Here is a 20,616-nt window from a genome sequence, read left to right as displayed (position 1 = left end):
AACTGCACCCCTGTAAGCTATTCCGCCCAAATTTGGTCTTCCATCGAGGTTAACGTCTGGCTTAGTCAAGTAAATAAAAATGGACAAACATAAAACTTTTGTTTAGAGTGCCATGGTAATTATAGCGAATGACATCCGTTGGTCCTGGGAGAGGTACTGCAGGCATTGAGCCATGAAGGGTAATCGCATGGTTGTCAGTTGTTCGCTGTTGCTCGGAGTCGGGAAACTGGGCCAGTAGCCGCCGGCTTTGCGGATCACAGTGGGGAGCCTCAAAAACTGATTACGACCTGGCTTGAATGGCTCTCATTGTGCCCGGATGCGACGGAGAGTGGTGTGTGTCGAGATGAGAGAGGCATTCACACCTGGCCAAAATTGTTCCTAGGGTGAGAGAGATCGTTAGTCTGTGGCGTTAGTTGCGGTGCATGACCTGGATGTGGACTATTATGTTTGCTGGGGCAAGGATTAGGCTTCCAGTCGGCATCTGGGCGTCATTGCTTTAACATAAGTAAGCTGGGGATGGTGGGCGGTGTTGTGGATATGAGTCTAGGTGTAAGAGGTATGGAGTGTGATTATTTTGATATTTTGGGCTATGTGTGTCCATTTAGGGTGGTGTAGGTGGGGTAAGAAACAGGTTTGAAAATATAAATGTAAAAGAGAAACCATTTTAGATAACAAGGAGTAGGGATGAATTGTATTAGTATAGAATTATTGAGTATTCTGCTCTCTCAACGCGGTGAGGCAGACATTGACTTCACCAGCTTACTTGGTCTCTGTGGAAATGAGTTGCGCCTTCCATTCCTGGGTGAAAGACGAGTGTTTGAGAGAGCAGAAGAAGTGATGAAGCAGAGCCTAGAGAGGGTTAACCTCTKTCTACACTGGGATCGGACAACTCTTCTCAGTGAAGCTCTCAGCAAGACCATTTTAAAGTGTTTGACACATATCAACAAACTCAGGTAAGTGTTTACACTGCCAGTATATATTTATTCATTGTCTTTGTGACTATTAATTAATTTAAGTCAATTAAAAACATAGTTTGTCAATATAAATAGGAAAAATATCAAGAGGTTAATATCTAGACAAAGAAGTCACTGCAACAATACAACAAGATAGACACATGGCAACAGTATTTAGTCGGTAAAAGTGGCAGTCACTTTCTACCTGTATTTACAGTATCTAAACAAAGACTTTCTTATGCTTTATGGTTCACAGTTTTACCCCACTACAACATCAGAGAGGATCCCCTGAAAAACTAGAGAAAGAAGAAAAAGCAGTCCTACTAGATTTGTGTCTACAAGCAGGATTATATCACAGAGAAACGTTCCAGGGTGCTGTGAACACACTGCTGTCACTGTTTTCTGTGTATCAAACTGAAAGATATGACATCCTGCTGGATCTGTACTCACATGTGAAGTACAATAGGAAACAAGCAGGCAGAAGTATCCTTCCATCATTGAGACCACTTTACCAGCCAGCTCCTGCAGTCTGGTCCATAGACCTCTCAGAGAGAAAGGTCTCCCTCCTCCTAGACGTGCTGAAACTCCAACCAGAGAAGAAATCTGTAGAGCTGAAAGGCTGGTCAGATGAAGACAGTGAAGTGAGGAGTTTCCTTCAGTGTCTGCCCTACATCTCACAGCTCAGGTGAGTTAAATCAGTACTGTTCAGGGATTGTAGTTGTCTGTGCCTGTATTTCCCTTTAGAGAGGTTTGTTTGTAGCTTTCTGCGTGAGCCTAATATGCTAAGTATACACATACTGTTTTGAAAAGATGCAATCTTACTTTGTAGTCTACGGAACAATTCAAGTGGATGATGAGTGCAGAGAGATAGTTGTACTTTATTTACTATAATGTAACCATTCAAAATTCATATCCTCCATCCAACACTTTCTTCATCTCTTTAATGTTAAACTGTTTGTACAGGATTGCTCCACCACAGGATCAGAGAAGATCCCCTGAAGACTTGAGAAAGAGAGAGAAGACATTCCTACTGAATATGTGTCTTCAAGCAGCCCTCCATGAGAGAGAAACCATACAAACAACTGTAGAGAAAGTGGTTGTCACTGTCTGAAGTTTATCCGATCGAAATGGGATCTCCTGCTGATCTGTACTCACATGTGAAGGACTATGATCTCAAACAGGCAGGGTGTCCTTCCAGCATTACAGCAGTTTACCAGTCAGCTCCTGCAGTCTGGTACATAGACCTCAGAAAAGAGAAGGTCTCCCTCCTCCTAGAAGTGCTGAAACTCCAACCAGAGAAGACCAGTACAGCTGGAAGGCTGGTCAGATGAAGAGAGTGAAGTGAGGAGTTTCTTCAGTGTCTGCCCTACATCTCACAGCTGAGGTGAGTTGGATCAGTACAGTTGAGGGATTGTTGTAATGAGTATGATGGGAGACAGAGTTGCTGTTTTAAGCGCAGGGCGCAGCAGTTGTTATTTAGTAACGGACCACAGGAGGACAGGCAGAAGGTCATACACAGGGAATCCAAAAAGGTAACAGTACAGGCAGGGAAAAAGGCTAAAAACGTAATCCGGGAGATCAGGCAAGAGGTTGATGACAGGAAATCTGATAGGCAAAAAATACAGGCAGGGAATAGGCAAAATAAATTGTTAGTGAGGATGGCCAAAAACTACGATACACGGGAGGACTAATATGGAACGAACAGCGCTCCAAATAGAATGTGTAACAAAACAAACAATACCTCACAATGATGGGGTGCAATGAACTGAACTAAATAGTGTGTGTAAATGACGTACAGGTGTGTGAACAGGTTATCAGAATTCAGGTGATTGGGATCTGAGAGTGAGCTGCGTTCAGGGGATCTACGTGTTTGAGGTGTGAGCTGGAAGCAGACGTTACAATTGTTGTCTGTCCCTGTATTTCCCTTATTAAAAAGGAAGTTTGTTCGTAACAACTAATATACTAAACATACAATATTGTTTTGAAAAGATGCAATTCTTACTTTGTGTCATGATTAAAGGAATGATTGAAGTGGATGATGAGTTTAGAAAGATAGTCATGTTATTTACCCACCGTAATGTGACCATCAGAAATGCATATTATATCTCTCACATATTCATTTTTTTTTTAAACTGTTCATGCAGTTTTACTCCACCACAATATAGAGAAGATCCCTGAAGACTGGAGAAAGAAGAGAGAAGACATTCCTACTGAATCTGTGTCTTCAAGCAGCCATCCATGAGGCAGAAACACTACAAACAATGTAGAGAACGTGTTTTCAATGTCTGAAGTTTATCACGATCGGAAATGGGTCTCCTGCTGATCTGTACTCACATGTTAAGGACTATGAGACTCAAACAGGCAGGAGTGTCCTTCCAGCATTACAGACAGTTTACCAGTCAGCTCCTGCAGTCTGGTCCATAGACCTCTCAGAGAGAAAGGCTCCCTCCTCCTAGAAGTGCTGAAACTCCAACCAGAGAAGAAACAGTAGAGCTGAAAGGCTGGTCAGATGAAGAGAGTGAAGTGAGGAGTTTCCTTCAGTGTCTGCCCTACATCTCACTGCTGAGGTGAGTTGGATCAGTACAGTTCAGGGATTGTTGTCTGTCCCTGTATTTCCCTTTTTAAAAGGAAGTTTGTTCGTACACACCTAATATGCTAAACATACACATACTGTTTTGAAAAGATACAATCTTACATTGTGGTCATGATTATAAAGAATGATTGAAGTGGATGATGAGTTTAGAAAGATAGTGTCACGAGAATTTTCAATCCCAATGAAAATAACTATCAATCAATCAATAGCTTTGACCAATCCCAAAGGTTTGTAAGACCATGGGTTTAATAATAATTAGTCAAAGACTCAGCTTATGCAAAAGGCTAGTACAGTTTATTCAGAAGAACGTTCTAAAGTCAAGAATACAAAAACATACATTTTATAGCTGCGCACATACTTCCAACACAAACAGTAGGTGTCCTACGCACATACATACACACAAACAGTAGGTGTCCTACGCACATACATACAACACAAACAGTAGGTGTCCTACGCACATACATACACACAACAGTAGGTGTCCTACGCACATACATACACACAAACAGTAGGTGTCCTACGCACATACATACACACAAACAGTAAGGTGAGTTTTATTCCTTCTCCACAGTTCGCACCACTTTGTAGCACTACCCAGCCGACAGTTCTCATTCCCCCGAGATTAGGGAGACCTTGAGAAGTTCTCCCTGTCCTCTCACAAGTCTCTCAGAGGCCTAGCCAGGTCGGTCAAAACACAGTTTTAATTGTTCTTCGATATTTTACTAGGCACACACACACACAAGTCAAATCCTAAGCTACGCCTTGCTCAGACAGTCTGTGTTTTTCCACTACACAGATACATTGTTTAACCTAATTCCGACAAAAATACACACATCATCAGATTATATGTTTTATGATTCTAATCAATTTCATACAGTTATAAGGTTTCAGAGTGGAATTATTTTATCATTATCTTTCAACATTTAAATTATTTTATCAGATAGTCATGTTATTTACCCACTGTATGTGACCATCAGAAATGCATATTATATCTCTCACATATTCATCTATTTGTTGTTAAACTGTTCATGCAGTTTTGCTCCACCACAATATCAGAGAAGATCCCCTGAAGACTGGAGAAAGAGAGAGAAGACATTCCTACTGAATTATGTGTCTTCAAGCAGCCTCCATGAGAGAGAAACATACAAACAACTGTAGAGAAAGTGTTGTCACTGTCTGAAGTTTATGACGATCGGAAATGGATCTCCTGCTGGATCTGTACTCACATGTGAAGGACTATGAGACTCAAACAGGCAGGAGTGTCCTTCCAGCATTACAGCCAGTTTACCAGTCAGCTCCTGCAGTCTGGTCCGTAGACCTCTCAGAGAGAAAGGTCTCCCTCCTCCTAGAAGTGCTGAAACTCCAACCAGAGAAGAAACCAGTAGAGCTGTGGGGCTGGTCAATGAAGAGAGTGAAGTGAGGAGTTTCCTTCAGTGTCTGCCCTACATCTCAGAGCTGGGGTGAGTCGAACATGTGTGGTGGTTAGTGATTATGTGATGCTACTGATTATTGTCTTTTAGAAACCTGGTAAATATAAAAGTTCAATGTTGGTGAATCTGGTAACATTTATGCTCAGATTTCCTGAATTGAACATGTTGCATTACGAAATATCACACAGATATTTTGAATTTCTCTTAGACTATATATTGTTTCATAAAACAAAAGCACATTATGTAAATGTATAACTACTTCATATATATTTTAGTGATGACTGGTTTCATGTGTCCATCCATGTCTGAATCAGCTGTTACTGTCCTTGTTGCAGTTTCATATTTGAGGAGTATGAATACTCAAAGCTGATCAAGTTCCTGGTGGGTCTCCTGTCTCAAGCAGCAGAGTGGGAGGAGCAGTCAGGAGAGAAGACACTGAAGCTGCTATCATCAGTGTGTACTTACAGCACTTTCCCTTTCTGTGACAGGGATTATTATGAATGAAGTGGTTTCAATGTGATTTCCTGCTGGATCTGTACTCACATGTGAAGGGACTATGAGACTCAAACAGGCAGGGGTGTCCTTCCAGCATTACAGCCAGTTTACCAGTCAGCTCCTGCAGTCTGGTCCATAGACCTCTCAGAGAGAAAGGCCTCCCTCTAGACGTGCTGAAACTCCAATCAGAGAAAGACCATAGAGCTGAAAGGCTGGTCAAATGAAACAGTGAAGTGAGGAGTTTCCTTCAGTGTCTGCCCTACATCTCACAAGCTGAGGTGAGTCTGAACATGTGTGGTGGTTAGTGATTATGTGATGCTACTGATTATTGTCTTTTAGAAACCTGGTAAATATAAAAGTTCAAATGTTGGTGAATCTGGTAACATTATGCTCAGATTTCCTGAATTGAACATGTTGCATTACGAAATATTACACAGATATTTTGAATTTCTCTTAGACTATATATTGTTTCATAAAACAAAAGCACATTATGTAAATGTATAACTACTTCATATATATTTTAGTGATGACTGGTTTCATGTGTCCATCCATGTCTGAATCAGCTGTTACTGTCCTTGTTGCAGTTTCCTTCGATGGTCGTCTGATAACTCAAAGCTGATCAAGTTCCTGGTGGGCTCCTGTCTCAAGCAGCAGAGTGGGAGGAGCAGTCAGGAGAGAGACACTGAGGCTGCTATCATCAGTGTGTACTTACAGAACTTTCCCTCTTCTGTGACGGGGATGATAGAAAGTGGTTTCAATTGATTTCCTGCTGGATCTGTACTCACATGTGAAGGCTATGAGACTCAAACAGGCAGGAGTGTCCTTCCAGCATTACAGCAGTTTACCAGTCAGCTCCCGCAGTCTGGTACTAGACCTCTCAGAGAGAAAGGCTCCCTCCTCCTAGACGTGCTGAAACTCCAACAGAGAAGAAACCAGTAGAGCTGAAAGGCTGGTCAGATGAAGACATAAGTGAGGAGTTTCCTTCAGTGTCTGCCCTACATCTCAAGCTGGGTGAGTCTGAACATGTGTGTGGTTAGTGATTATGTGATGCTACTGATTATGTCTTTAGAAACTTGGTAAATATAAAAGTTCAAATGTTGGTGAATCTGGTAACATTTATGCTCAGATTTCCTGAATTGAACATGTTGCATTACGAAATATTACACAGATATTTTGAATTTCTCTTAGACTATATATTGTTTCATAAAACAAAAGCACATCATGTAAATGTATAACTACTTCATATATATTTTAGTGATGACTGGTTTCATGTGTCCATCCATGTCTGAATCAGCTGTTACTGTCCTTGTTGCAGTTTCCTTCGATGGTCGTCTGATAACTCAAAGCTGATCAAGTTCCTGGTGGGTCTCCTGTCTCAAGCAGCAGAGTGGGAGGAGCAGTCAGGAGAGAAGACACTGAAGCTGCTATCATCAGTGTGTACTTACAGAACTTTCCCTTTCTGTGACGGGGATGATTATGATAAGTGGTTTCAATGTGATTTCCTGCTGGATTCTGTACTCACATGTGAAGGACTATGAGACTCAAACAGGCAGGATGTCCTCCAGTATTACAGCAGTTTACCAGTCAGCTCCTGCAGTCTGGTCCGTAGACCTCAGAAAGAGAAAGGTCTCCCTCCTCCTAGAAGTGCTGAAACTCCAATCAGGAAGGAACCGTAGTAGGCTGGAAGGCTGGTCAGATGAAGAGAGTGAAGTGAGGAGTTTCCTTCAGTGTCTGCCCTACATCTCAGCGCTGAGGTGAGTTGGATCAGTACAGTTGTCTGTCCCTGTATTTCCCTTTTTAAAAGGAAGTTTGTTCGTAACAACCTAATATACTAAACATACACTATTGTTTTGAAAAGATGCAATCTTACTTTGTGGTCATGATTATAAGGAATGATTGAAGTGGATGATGAGTTTAGAAAGATAGTCATGTTATTTTACCCACCGTAATGTGACCATCAGAAATGCATATATATCTCTCACATATTCATTTTTTTTTTTAAACTGTTCATGCAGTTTTACTCCACCACAATATCAGAGAAGATCCCCTGAAGACTGGAGAAAGAGAGAGAAGACATTCCTACTGAATCTGTGTCTTCAAGCAGCCCTCCATGAGAGAGAAACCATACAAACAACTGTAGAGAAAGTGTTGTCACTGTCTGAAGTTTATCACGATCGGAAATGGGATCTCCTGCTGGATCTGTACTCACATGTGAAAGGACTATGAGACTCAAAACAGGCAGGAGTGTCCTTCCAGCATTACATCCAGTTTACCAGTCAGCTCCTGCAGTCTGGTCCATAGACCTCTCAGAGAGAAAGGCCTCCCTCCTCCTAGAAGTGCTGAAACTCCAACCAGGGAAGAAACCAGTAGAGCTGAAGTACTGGTCAGATGAAGAGAGTGAAGTGAGGAGTTTCCTTCAGTGTCTGCCCTACATCTCACAGCTGAGGTGAGTCTGAACATGTGTGGTGGTTAGTGATTATGTGATGCTACTGATTATTGTCTTTTAGAATCCTGGTAAATATAAAAGTTCAAATATTTGTGAATCTGGTAACATTTATACTCAGATTTCCTGAATGAACATGTGCATTAAGAAATGTCACATAGATATTGTTAATTTCTCTAAATTATTAAAAAAAATTCCATCAAACAAAGCGCTATGCAAATGTATAACTACTTCAATATATATTTATAGATGACTGGTTTCATATGTGTCAATCCATGTCTGAATCAGCTGTTACTGTCCTTGTTGCAGTTTCCATCTATGGAGGTATGAACAGTCAAAGCTGATCAAGTTCCTGGTGGGTCTCCTGTCTCAAGCAGCAGAGTGGGAGGAGCAGTCAGGAGAGAAGACACTGAAGCTGCTATCATCAGTGTGTACTTACAGCACTTTCCCTTTCTGTGACGGGGATTATTATGATAAGTGGTTTCAATGTGATTTCCTGCTGGATCTGTACTCACATGTGAAGGACTATGAGACTCAAACAGGCAGGAGTGTCCTTCCAGCATTACAGCCAGTTTACAGTCAGCTCCTGCAGTCTGGTCCATAGATCTCTCAGAGAGAAGGCCTCCTCCTCCTAGACGTGCTGAAACTCCAACCAGAGAAGAAACCAGGAGAGCTGAAAGGCTGGTCAGATGAAGAGAGTGAAGTGAGGAGTTTCTTCAGTGTCTGCCCTACATCTCACAGCTGGTGTGAGTCTGAACATAATGTATGTGGTTAGTGATTATGTGATGTTAATAGTGATTTGTCTTTATGAAATCTTGTAACTTGAAACCTCAATGTTTACTCAGAATACCCGATCTATAAAACTCATATTACGTTATGTCGTTGCATATTATGTAACTTTCTCTGTAACATCACATGGTATTACTTTCCCATATGACAGTTCAATATTCATGTATTCTAACTGTTGTTTGATTTCATGTGTCCCTCATGTTTTGCTGTTTCAGCTGTGATTCTGACAGGTTCTTCCAGCGCGTGTGTGAATCCATCCCTGTGAGGTCCAGAGAGGATGCCCAGCAKTTGGCCTCTCTCCTCCAGGCCTTGGGCTCCACCCTGTCACTGGGAGATCAGTTACCCAGGAAAACATGCAGGTCTGTGGTGAGAGTCCTAGGCCTCTGTGCCTCCAGAGTGGACCTCACTCTCACCCCCAGCAAGATCTCTCTGAAAGGAGCCTCGCTTCTCTTCACACGTGTGTCACAGCTACACAAGCTCAGGTGTGTTTTGTACGCTACATTTTACAGGTCTATTGATTAGTTTGATTTCTTTTTGTACATTTTATCTGAGAAGGTTTCTCTGTTTAAAAGTGGCTTGAGTTTTTTTTTTTTTTTTCAGGCTGAATGTGGGCATGTCAGTGAGACTGGCCAGACTGGCTCGGAGGACATGGAGAGGTGGTACTCCTCTGACTGTCCCAGAACTCTCCCTGGTCCTAAAGAGCAGCCAGCCACCAGAGAGAGTGTTATCCAGAGCTCTGAGTAGTGTGGCGTCCCTGCTGAGATTCTGGAGGGTTCAGTGTCTGGACCTGACTGACTTCTGCATCCAGGGTCACTCTCTCATCACACTGCTGTGTCACCAGGGCCCTCTCACTCTCAGGTCAGTTTGAAGCTGTTTTTAACTAGTAGAAATAGGTAGAATATATACTTGTGTTTTTATTTATATCTGTGTTCATTTCTGACTGCCTGTATGTTCCAACCTCCTAGACTGCACTCAGACACTCTGCAGCAGCTGGCTGTAGTTGTGTATGAAGCTCAGGACAAGGACTTGACTCAGTGGTTCCTGGTGAAGGTTGGTGGAGATCTGACCTCCTGCAGGCTGGACTGGGAAGTGCTTCTCTCTCTGCTGCAGCATTCAACCCACAACATCACAGTGGACCTCAGGAAGAACAGGCTTCTAGAGAAGAACATCTCAGATCTTCTCCCCTTTCTGGGAAGGGTTATATTCAAGAGGTGACTGAACTTAATTTTATATATAAAGACTTTTTAGAAAGAAGAAAACAAATATTTTTGTTTTGAGTTATACCCTGTATTATCATTAGGGTTATATTCAAGAGGTATTTGATCTTTATTTAATATTGATAGACTTGAACTATTAATGTTCTACCCAGCTAGTTGTTGCTATGTGAGTTATCCTTTTTAAAACCTTAACATAACCATGACAATCCATTCTACATCTTTATGCAGGCTCAGTTCCAGCTTTGTGAAGTCTACCATCAGACAGATCTATGACAGTAGAGCCAGTGACTGTGTGTCCAGTTTGTTGAGGTCTTCAGACCATTGGATCAACCTGAACAGCAGAGAGCTGGACAGAGTGGACTGTACTTCTCTGTGTTTCACCCTGCAGCACAGCCACCAAGTCAAAGTCAACCTGCTGTGGACCTCCATACCACCGGGGGAGATAGAGAGCATCCTGCCTCTTCTGGACAGAGTCTCCCAACTCAGGTTTCSTTGGCACTCTTTGACCATTCTAGAATGGATAGAACTACGGTGCTTTACACTGTCTGACTCTGATAACCACTAACCCTAACCTTAGTGTAATGCACTTACCTTTCTCTCAGGGGTGGAATTGAAGCGGAACGTGTGGGAGTTGACGTGAATCACRGAGTTGTAGTGTGTTTTATCAGTGTTTTATTGTGTGCTGGTGTGTAAATAAGACGGTCTCTGTCTCTCTCTCACCTGCTGTAGTGTTGACAGGAAGCTGTTGCTGAGTTTCCTCCACTCCTGCGCTGCCTCTCAGATCCTGCAGGGGGCACTATCACCAACAACAACAACAACAGCAGCGGAGCTGCTCAGGGCTCTGCAGTACAGGTTGGACTTTTCCTGCTCCTCCTCTGTGGACCTGTCAGCTCACGACCAGGGGGRGGCGCTGTGTCTGACCACTGACCACTGTAGGGCCATAAACTCTGTTCTGAAGCAGAGCCARCACAGCACACGGCTGGTWCAGAACCCGACYCAGAACCAGTCCCGAAACCAGCCCCACGTGCAGCTCATCCTTAAAGACTGTGAGGTGGAGCACGGAGCACTGAGAGAGCTGCTTCCCATCCTGCATATTGTCAAGCTGAGGTTAGAAACACAAGGACAAACTAGTTTATAAAAGTAGGAGTTAGAGCTGTCCCATAATGTTATCTCTGGTTATTGTTCCCTCAGTCTCAGCAAAGCTCTGCTACTTCAGCTGCTGGACCATGTGTGTGAGGGGATTGAAGAGGGGGTTCTGAGGCACGCAGAGTTCCTGTGCAGAGCCCTGGATGGGGAGCTGGACCTCAGTGAGACCAGGCTGAACCAAAAGGCCTGTGGATCTCTGGCCCTGGTTCTGGAACACTCAGAGGGGCTGTCAGAACTGGACCTCAACCACTGCCAACTCGCAGACCGCCATCTACAGCCCCTGCTCACACACCTGCACAAAGTTGAAGTCCTGGAGTGAGTGGGTTTCACTGTGTGTGTGTGTGTGTGTGTGTGTGTGTGTGTGTGTGTGTGTGTGTGTGTGTGTGTCCATGTGACTACATGACAAATGTCTGATCCTTCATTCTCTTCCTGTCTCTGTATTGTAGCCTGAGTCACAATTACATCACTGATGCTCTGACCGACAGAATACTCCAACTGGTCTCCACCAACACTTCAATACGCACCGTACGGTGAGTGTGTGTGACGTCAGTTTGTGTGTGCACGTGAGATCATATGGTCTCTTTTTCTGTGTGCAACTATTTAATGATGGTGATCTGTAGTGTAATGTTCTAAAAAATAATAATGATGATGATGATGATAATAGTGTTCTTCTCTGCAGGCTCTTCAACAACAGAATCAACGACAGAAGTCCGTTCCTGACAGACAAGAGGTTTGAGATCTGGTGAAGCAGCATCAGGTCCAAGTCCAGACAGGAAGAGAAGATAGATGTTGAAGATGGGTGTAGTAGCTACGAAGCCTCGGCAGGGTGAGACTAGAGGGACTCTTCTGACCAGCATCTCATCAACCCTAACCTTGACCCTAACCGTAACCTCATTTTAACTAATTCTTAAATTAAATATTGGTTTGCATGTCAGCCACATCCCCTTAGTTTTTAGCTGACCTCGTCATGATGTCAGAAGAATGACCAGTGATGTCATCAGGGATTTTGGGACTAAGGTGTTAGTAGTTGAGACTCCAGACCTCTTGAATGTTCTGAGTGTGAAGGATAGGTGAAGGATAGGAATGTGTAGTTTTATTTACCTCTTACATGGTTCTTAAACACAGGAACATGTGTAGTATAACGGTTTTTGAGCTTTACTTAACTAGATGATTTTTGTGATCTGACAATTTGTGAAATTCCTTCAGAGGGAATACATTGTATATGTGTTTTTATAGTCTAGTATTTATCAGGTTGATGTGAATGTGTTCTACAATTGCAGTGGGAGACTAATACATGAGTGTTTTGTTGCAGGTCAACTGCAGGGTATTGTGTTACTCAGGCTAGCCTTGTTGAGAACCAAGCTTCCCTATTCAGGAAGCAAGAGGTGTGTTGAGTTCGCTTGAACGTTTGCTATGTTGTGCAACGTTTTGTACTGAATGACACGTTTCCCCAAAATGTTCTTGAACAGACTTCGAGGTACGTTTGGTGGGTGTGGCGAGGTGTGGCTTGAAGCAATGAGTGACATATTTTTATTTTTAAAGGGCAATGGCCATGCTGACAGCGTTCTCCAACCCACAACCTAACCCCTCCCCATTTTTCAACTTGTTGTTCAGTACAGCACCGTTTACCTTCAATTGAACCGTTTCAGAACGTAAAAACATACTGAACGCAGCCCTGGTGAAGTCCATGGCAGAAGGTAGCTACAAGTGGGTGGAAACCATTGATGCCTCGCAACACGTCAAACCAATCAATTGCCTTGCTTTGGCGGAGCACTAAAGGTGCCCACTAGTGCCGTAGGAGGAACAGTGTGAGGATGCCCAGGAAATCGCTGATGTATAACATAGCCTGTATGTACACACACCATAACAAAATGTATTTAGTAGAGCAGTTGTAATGCCTTCATCGACTTGAGAAGAACATTACACGCAGCTTCCCTTTTAGGGGCATGTGGGGGAGGTTTCTTGAAATATAACATCCAATCAAAATGTAGCCACTGGAACCCAGCAGACCATTCTAACTGTTTTGGCTAATACAAAATTCTCCAGACCTCCAAAGGAGGCATGACAACAATGTGATTTTGGAGGTATGGCTACATGAGACTAGTACAAGCCTTTCTCATATCAAAACAGACAAACTATAAGAAATAATATATGAATATTTTGTGTTTTTAATAAATGTACCTTGAGGCCCATRATTGGTTTTTGACTGTGTTCTCTTCAGGTTGAAATCATTACTAATAAATCCTAAATAATCTGTATCGAGTTAATGCTGGTATTAAAGCGATCCCATCCCACGTGTATTTATTTTCATGAGAATTTAAGTTGAGAGCTAAGCACTATGGACTAGCAGATGGGGTTGCTTCAGAGAGACTTGACTGGGGATAGAACCTACAACCATGATTCAGAGAGCCTTGACTGGGGTTAGAACATACAACCATGATTCAGAGAGCCTTGACGGGGGTTAGAACCTACAACCATGCTTCAGAGAGCCTTGACGGGTTAGAACATACAACAATGCTTCAGAGAGCCTTGAGTGGGGTTAGAACATACAACCATGCTTCAGAGAGCCTTGACTGGGGTTAGAACCTACAACCATGCTTCAGAGAGCCTTGACTGGGGTTAGAACATACAACCATGCTTCAAAGAGCCTTGACTGGGGTTTAGAACCTACAACCATGCTTCAGAGAGCCTTGACTGGGGTTAGAACCTACAACCATGCTTCAGAGAGCCTTGACTGGGGTTAGAACTTACAACCATGCTTCAGAGAGCCTTGACTGGGGTTAGAACCTACACAATGCTCTAGAGCCTTGACCAACTCCTTTCTTAATTGAGCCCACAGACAGAATCCTGAGGCTATGACTCACTCTCCAGCTAGGGGCCGCTGTTGGTCGAAGTCTTTAGCTTATTCTTTTAGTCCCGCCCCATTTTATCTTCACAAATTTATGCTGGGACCTGTTCCAAGTGTGAAGTAGCTGGTGGCTCTTGCCCTTGAAGCATGGTGTCACAGATTCAAGCCTGGAATGTCAATATGAAGCCCATTGCCAAGGCAGGCCATGTGGCCACCCCATCAGCAGCAGGCAGTAGCCAGGGGACTGCTGAAAGTGTCCAAATGACAAGTACTCCATGGCATGGCTAGTCCACGGCTGCACTGTGGAGGCAACAGGTGCCCAACAGAGGAGGGCCACAACGCAGCATAGGAGAGCAGGCCCGAGGTGTGCTGTCCTACTAGTGCAGGAACTGTAGGACCCCGGATGAGGATAGATGGCGCCGCTGAGGCTGCCGAGTGGACTGGAGGGCCGACGAATGCTGGGTCAGCCGGGGTTCTGGCTGCTGCTGGTCTAGTGAAGGGGCCTGTGGCCCTTGGCTAGGCAGGTGTGCTGGCTGAGGCTCCAGCTGGGGTGCTGTCTCTGCTGTCAGCTGAAGTGTCGTCCGTTATTTCTCTACAACGCCCACAAGCTTCACAGGACTAGTCAGAAGGTCATTCAGTGACTGCGGTAAAAATGACTGGAGGTGAAGAGAGCCATTCCACATTTCCACATTTTATTCCACATATCTCTCATACTTCAAACATTCTTCATTTTTATAAAAAAAATATACCATCTGTTTTGCCATGTATGAATGTTATTCAATGTGTTTCTATGGGCTAATAGACCCCCCTACAGGGGTCCTAAAATTCTATAAGAAATAGCTAAATGGTCCTTGGTATGATCATCTTAAAGACCCAGCGCAGTCAAAAATGTGATTTCCTGTGTTTTCCTGTGTTTTATACACTGAGTATACAAAACATTAAGAGCACCTTCCTAATATTGAGTTGCACCTCCCTTTTTGCCCTCAGAACAGCCTCAATTCATCAGGGCATAGACTATAAGGTGTTGAAAGTGTTCCACAGGGATGCTGGCCCATGTTGACGCCAATGCTTCCCACAGTTGTGTCAAATTGGCGAATGCCCATTGGGTGGTGGACAATTCTTGATACACACGGGAAACTTGATTGTGAAAAAACCAGCAGCGTTGCAGTTCTTAACACAAACCGGTGCTCCTGGCACCTACTACCATATCCCATTCAAAGGCACTTAAATATTTTGTCTTGCCCATTCACCCTCTAAATGGCAGACATACACAATTGTCTCAAGGCTTAAAAATCTGTTTATGTCATGGAAAGAGCAGGTGTTCATAATGTTTTGTACAGTCAGTGATAACGTAAGAGCTGTTTGAGAAGACTGTTTTGGTGGGATGGAGTTTTGGCCTTCCATGGTGACATCACCATGTGTTAATTAGTGAATAGACCATATTCACTAATTAAGKCTATATTTCACAATAGGCCTACTCAGGCTAACTATTGCAATATGCAATTATTCATGTAACAATCATAACAAATACTTCAGAAATATAATCAATAATATTCACGATGTCATTGCCCACACTTTGATTGTCTTTGGATTGTAGACACACAAGTCTTCCTCTTGGTTGCTCTGCACCATCCCAACACCTGGTGAAAGCCAGGCAGAGTCAGAACAAGTTGTGATTGTCTATGATCAGAACTTCCAAAATCCAACCTTAGTTTCAGAACCACCCTGTCGGATTCAGGAACACCTAATGGGGTATTTAACGGCTTTTCGGACACCAGCACCAAGCATACCATCTCTGGATGGTGTGAAGCCATATCTCTGTAGTGTCACCGCAGACTGTTTTGTTGTTTCAAGATAAATGGCGTAGACACGGCAACCTTTAGGGATGACTCCACTCTTAACATGATTGTTTTTAGATCAGTAAAACATACAGTATTTGCTGAAATGAGATATTGCATTTGTAGGTAGGTTACATTATTTCATATTATAGGCAAATTATTTAGTTGTTTGTCTGATTGAGGAAGGGGGAGTAAAATATTTTGTAGAATTCATCACCAACTGGAATCACTGCTCTACTGTGAAGTTGTCACGTACCATCCCATACCATCGCAGGTAATGACAAGAAAAATGGTTTGCAATGTATTTCAACAGTCTTTCATACTTACAAGTTCTTTCCAGTCATCTCCATGACCTTTCACTATCTTTGGGTCGTAGACACAGTCCTCCTCTTCCATGCCAACCTCAGGTGGTACCCAGCCAGTGTCATGTCCATGCAGTGTGCCAGGTCTTCTGCTTGGGGTGGTTCTCCTCTATGATAATAACATTCCCCACATCCACTCTGACTTGAAGTACTCTTTTCTCCCAGTAGGGGACACCAGGAGGGTTTTCAATGGCTTTTAGAATGTCCCAACTAACATAGACACCAGTTCTAAGAACACTTTAGTCTGCACTTGGTGTGAAACCATTGTTCTTAATCAACTCTGTTGTGGTGCCGTGGAACATCACATATTCTGTCTGATCTTCAGGACGTGTGTTGTTGTCTAGAAAGTTGATGTAGTATGGGGAGTTAGCCATAAGTTAGTAACCAAACTGCAACTGAATACACCTCTGCTGAGATGAGCTGTAATATAAGTCAATACAATGCACAATTACACCTTGTAATATTAGCTAGTCCTTTAACTGATACTGTTGCACCAAATAGTGATGTTTATGCAATAACAATGTGCTGAATTACTATTGTTACAGTAATATTGTTTGATATATATCAGTGAAATGGTCAATAACAAGACTGTTAATTTGTTTAGAATTACAGGAGATTGTTCTTACCTGCTATTGCTTGACAAATGCAGGATTATTATACTGTATTCATAGGAAACCTACAGTAGTGCTTCATACAAAGTGTTTTACTGATTTCATTTCCTGGTTACAACTCTTGTCTCTATAGAGATGGATAAGGCACATAGAGCAGGGATCTCCAACTGGTGGCCCAGTTAAATGGTTGGACATAAAAGACTGTAAAAACATCAGCAAATCAGCTCAAAATGATTTTATTATGGTAAATCTGTTCTAAAGTATTCCCACGTATAATAGAGGTTTGTAATTATGTTTTAGTCTAACATGTTTGTTTGGACTTCTTGCGGTCAATTTGCAGTCTACAAATGATTTGTAATTATGTTCCGGCTCCCTGACCACCCGTTCAAGAACAAAATCGGACCTGCGGCTGAATCTAGTTGGTGATCGCTGACCTAGAGCATAGTAGTCCCTCAGAATGTAGAACCATGATACCTCTATGTAAGGGGAAAGCAACAACACCCACTCAGATAGTAGAGGTAGTCTAATGAATACAGAACGATAAACATATATGGTATCCCAATCTGAGCATTTCAAAATGGCTAACACCTTCCGCAAACAGTGAGAACTCAGCTGCCACCTGTCTATGGAAGTCTATGGAAGACACAACATTGACTAAATTAGTTGCTATATTTCAGCACAGATACTTCAATAGATTAACTGATTGGAATTCGGAGGGGGGAAAACACAACAAACAATGTGTGAAACTTGTTTATTTGAGATTTATTATAGGAACAAAGATCATTGCTACACATGTATTATTTACATCAGGTAAATATGAATATTTGATATGATGAGGTCATATGATTGATTGCATATAGATTGACATGTGAAATCATGTTGTGGGCCTGCAAAATATAGCTTCTTCTTCCTATGAACTGCATCATGTGGGTCCGTCTGATTCTATCCATCCTCTTCTGGTGACCATGAGGTGATGCTGGATGCTCCCACTGACTGCAGAACGCCATCCGTTCTGCAGTGACGGGTTTAACCTGCAGGAAAGAGAATAGAATACAAACTGTCTCAAATAAAACCTGCATGTGTGTATAGTGGGGCTCACATTAAGTGCCCTTCAAGCCTTCTACTGTAGGGGTACTTCCATTGTGATAAGGTACTGACTGTGGCTCAATATCACTCACACTTTCATGGTGGACACTTTCAGCATTGCCAACACTGTGATTCTCTTTGGGTCGAAAACACAGTCCTCCTCTTGGTTGCTTTCCACCATGTCAACTCCAGGTGGAACCCAGGCAGTGTCATACCCATGTGTGTGCCAGTCGTATTGCCTGTCGTGACCCTGCACATCAATGATCTTAACCTTGCCAACATTCACCTTCACTTTCAGAACCATCTTGTCTGAGTCATCAGCACCAATCGGGTATTTGATGACTTTTCGGATGTCTCGACTGAGGTAGACACCGGCACCAAGCATACCATCTTTGGAAGGTTTGAATCCATTTCTCTGTATATCCACAGCAATCTGTTTTGATGTTCCATGATACATCACRTAGACGTGGCTGTCCTCAGGGGWGACTCCACTCTGAAGATGACGGTATCTAGATCTGTAAGACAGGCAGACAGTTTTTGCTTCAATATGATATTATATTAGCTTCTATTCTTCACATAGTTTATTTAAAATAATGATTTGTTAAAGGAGACTCTATTTTTAGGCCATTGGGGAAATGTAGATTTTTTTTGAATTCCTGGTCATCTGACCTCCCAAACTAGCCTCTAAAAACAAATCAGTTAGAAAGCTCKAGAATGTATCTATTGCATCATCACAGGTAAAAACCAATCAGAGGGTTTGCACTATAACAGTCTCTTTCATACTTACATGGTMTTTTTGTTTACTTTCATGACCTCCACGACTTTGATTCTCTTTGGGTCGTAGACACAGTTCTCCTGTCGGTTGCTTTCTACCATATCGACCCCTGGGGGAACCCAGGCGGTGTCATATCCATGCTCGGTGTGCCAGGTCTTCTGCATGGGGTGGTTCTGTTGATCTATGATCTTAACCTTCCCTACATCCACTCTGACTTTTAGTACTCTTCTCTTAGAGTTGGAAACACCGGGAGGGTATTTACAGGCTTTTTGAATGTCCCGTGTAACATAAACACCAGCACCAAGCATGCTGATATCTGCTCTTGACGGTGTGAAGCCATTCTTCTTTATCAGCTCTGYAGCCTCTACTGAGGTGCCATGGAACATCACATATGTTCTTTGATCCTCAGGATGTTCACCAGTGTCGAGAAAGTTGTCTAAGTATGGAGAGTTTGGTTTCATTTTCCTCAGGCAAGCCCTAGTCAACRTGATGATTCTAGCTGTGAGAACCTGTGGCAAAACATGCTTCTATGAATAGACAAACTTCTGCAATCCTGTAGTAACGATTTAGATCTCCTACAGTGACTTCAGAAAATATTCATACCTCTTGACTTATTCCACATTTTGTCATGTTAAAGCCTGAATTCAAAATGGATTAAATAGATTTTTTTTCACAATACACACAATACCCCATAATGACAAAGTGAAAACATGTTTTTAGACATTTTTGCAAATTTATTGAACCTTAAAGACATAATTATCTCATTTAGATAAGTATTCGCACCCCTTTGCTATGACACTCCAAATTGAAAAAAAATAATGGAATCCATTTTGAATTCAGGCTGTAGCACAACAAAATGTGGAATAAGTCAAGAGGTATGAATACTTTCTGAAGGCACTGTACATGTGGAAGTAACCTGAAGTGTAATAAAAGGGGACTCCGCCTGCACATTGTAATACTTGCCAATTAAATATTAATTAAAAAGGGCAACATGTCAACCACAAATAGACTTTATCCAGGCTACTAATTTAGAAATGTCACATGCTATTGACAACTACTGTGTTGCCTTAGTAAATTTCTTTGGCTCACATGAATAATACGTCAATAGTGCACAATATACTTGGTATGTTACAAGCACTTGAAACGTGTTTGTAATGTTATAAATACATTATAATTCAGATAATCTCTATTGTATCATTCACTTTTACAGAAAATACTATATATTGGATTATATCCTCTGGCTTGTGATTTAAATTTTTCAATGCGATGTTTAACATACGTGAAGTAGCAAATAAGCAACTTTCTAAAAAGTGAAATTATAATTTGGTCATCCTTACCTGCTACTGTGGAATCAGATTCAACCAACCAGTCAGACTAATTCAGGATTATATGACAGAGTTTAGGTCTCGTTTCTCCTGTGTTTCCTCTCTCTCCCCCCTCCCCTCTCTCTCTCAAATTCTAATTCGAGAGAGAGAGCAAAGTCCATCCATATTTATGACCAGGATATCTCTTTGCTAGTGAAAAGCAACCACGCCAACTCAGATGAGAAAGAAGCCTAATCTAATGGGTACATAAACATGTATGATACATCTTATTATTKGAAGATGTCTGRAGCATTTTGAAATTGCAATGCTGACACCTTTGACCAGTAAATTGATGTCTGTAGTGTTTWTACATCAGACTAAGATCAGTTGTTGAGTCAATCTGAACAGTGAGTACACAGCTGTYATTTGCGACTAAATTGAAGATACTATTAGTCTATAGAAGACATCTATTGACTAATATTATACATTTGTCCAGTAGATAYATTATTTTAAGGTGCATTATATATTTAAGTGCAGTATTGTAGAGGTAAGTGCCAAAATAAAGGAAACGCCAACATAAAGTGTTTTAATAAGGTGTTGGGCACCACGATCCAGAACAGCTTCAATGCATCTTGGCATAGATTCTACAAGTGTCTGGAATTCTACTGGAGGGATGCAACACCATTCTTACATGAGAAATTCCATCATTTGGTGTTTTGTTGATGG

At 42.2% G+C, this 20,616-nt stretch overlaps 2 protein-coding genes, 1 long non-coding RNA gene and 1 pseudogene across 4 annotated transcripts; 2 read left to right on the top strand and 2 right to left on the bottom strand.

Moving 5' to 3' along the window:
* Positions 1 to 745: 745 nt before the first annotated feature.
* LOC111973558 (uncharacterized) lies at positions 746 to 2,055 on the top strand. The gene is made up of 3 exons (XR_011480934.1): positions 746 to 953; positions 1,210 to 1,638; positions 1,917 to 2,055. It is a non-coding gene; the product is annotated as an uncharacterized lncRNA (long non-coding RNA).
* A 4,725-nt stretch (positions 2,056 to 6,780) lies between these two features.
* Positions 6,781 to 13,322, top strand: LOC111973557 (uncharacterized). 2 transcript variants are annotated; one of them, XM_024000937.3, is made up of 10 exons: positions 6,781 to 7,027; positions 7,717 to 7,917; positions 8,919 to 9,185; positions 9,304 to 9,561; positions 9,669 to 9,914; positions 10,149 to 10,406; positions 10,650 to 11,027; positions 11,112 to 11,381; positions 11,513 to 11,596; positions 11,746 to 13,322. In XM_024000937.3, the coding sequence occupies exons 1-10, from the start codon at positions 6,942 to 6,944 to the stop codon at positions 11,810 to 11,812; spliced, it is 2,115 nt and encodes a 704-aa protein (XP_023856705.2). In that variant the 5' UTR covers positions 6,781 to 6,941; the 3' UTR covers positions 11,813 to 13,322. The 2 variants fall into 2 exon arrangements, with proteins under 2 accessions (XP_023856705.2, XP_070302782.1); XM_070446681.1 differs by having other exon boundaries at positions 6,781 to 7,225; positions 7,487 to 7,917.
* Positions 13,323 to 15,468: 2,146 nt separating this feature from the next.
* Positions 15,469 to 16,807, bottom strand: LOC112081236 (uncharacterized; annotated as a pseudogene).
* Positions 16,808 to 17,460: 653 nt separating this feature from the next.
* Positions 17,461 to 20,065, bottom strand: LOC111972998 (uncharacterized). Its single transcript, XM_024000116.3, has 4 exons — positions 19,924 to 20,065; positions 18,599 to 19,095; positions 17,904 to 18,326; positions 17,461 to 17,756 (listed from the first exon to the last, which is right to left on the bottom strand). The coding sequence occupies exons 2-4, from the start codon at positions 19,045 to 19,047 to the stop codon at positions 17,648 to 17,650; spliced, it is 981 nt and encodes a 326-aa protein (XP_023855884.1). The 5' UTR covers positions 19,048 to 19,095; positions 19,924 to 20,065; the 3' UTR covers positions 17,461 to 17,647.
* Positions 20,066 to 20,616: the final 551 nt, after the last annotated feature.

The sequence above is a fragment of the Salvelinus sp. IW2-2015 genome, linkage group LG14 (assembly GCF_002910315.2).
Source record: "Salvelinus sp. IW2-2015 linkage group LG14, ASM291031v2, whole genome shotgun sequence".
NCBI classification, from domain to species: Eukaryota; Metazoa; Chordata; class Actinopteri; order Salmoniformes; family Salmonidae; genus Salvelinus; species Salvelinus sp. IW2-2015.
This window is presented reverse-complemented; position numbering and strand designations above follow the sequence as displayed.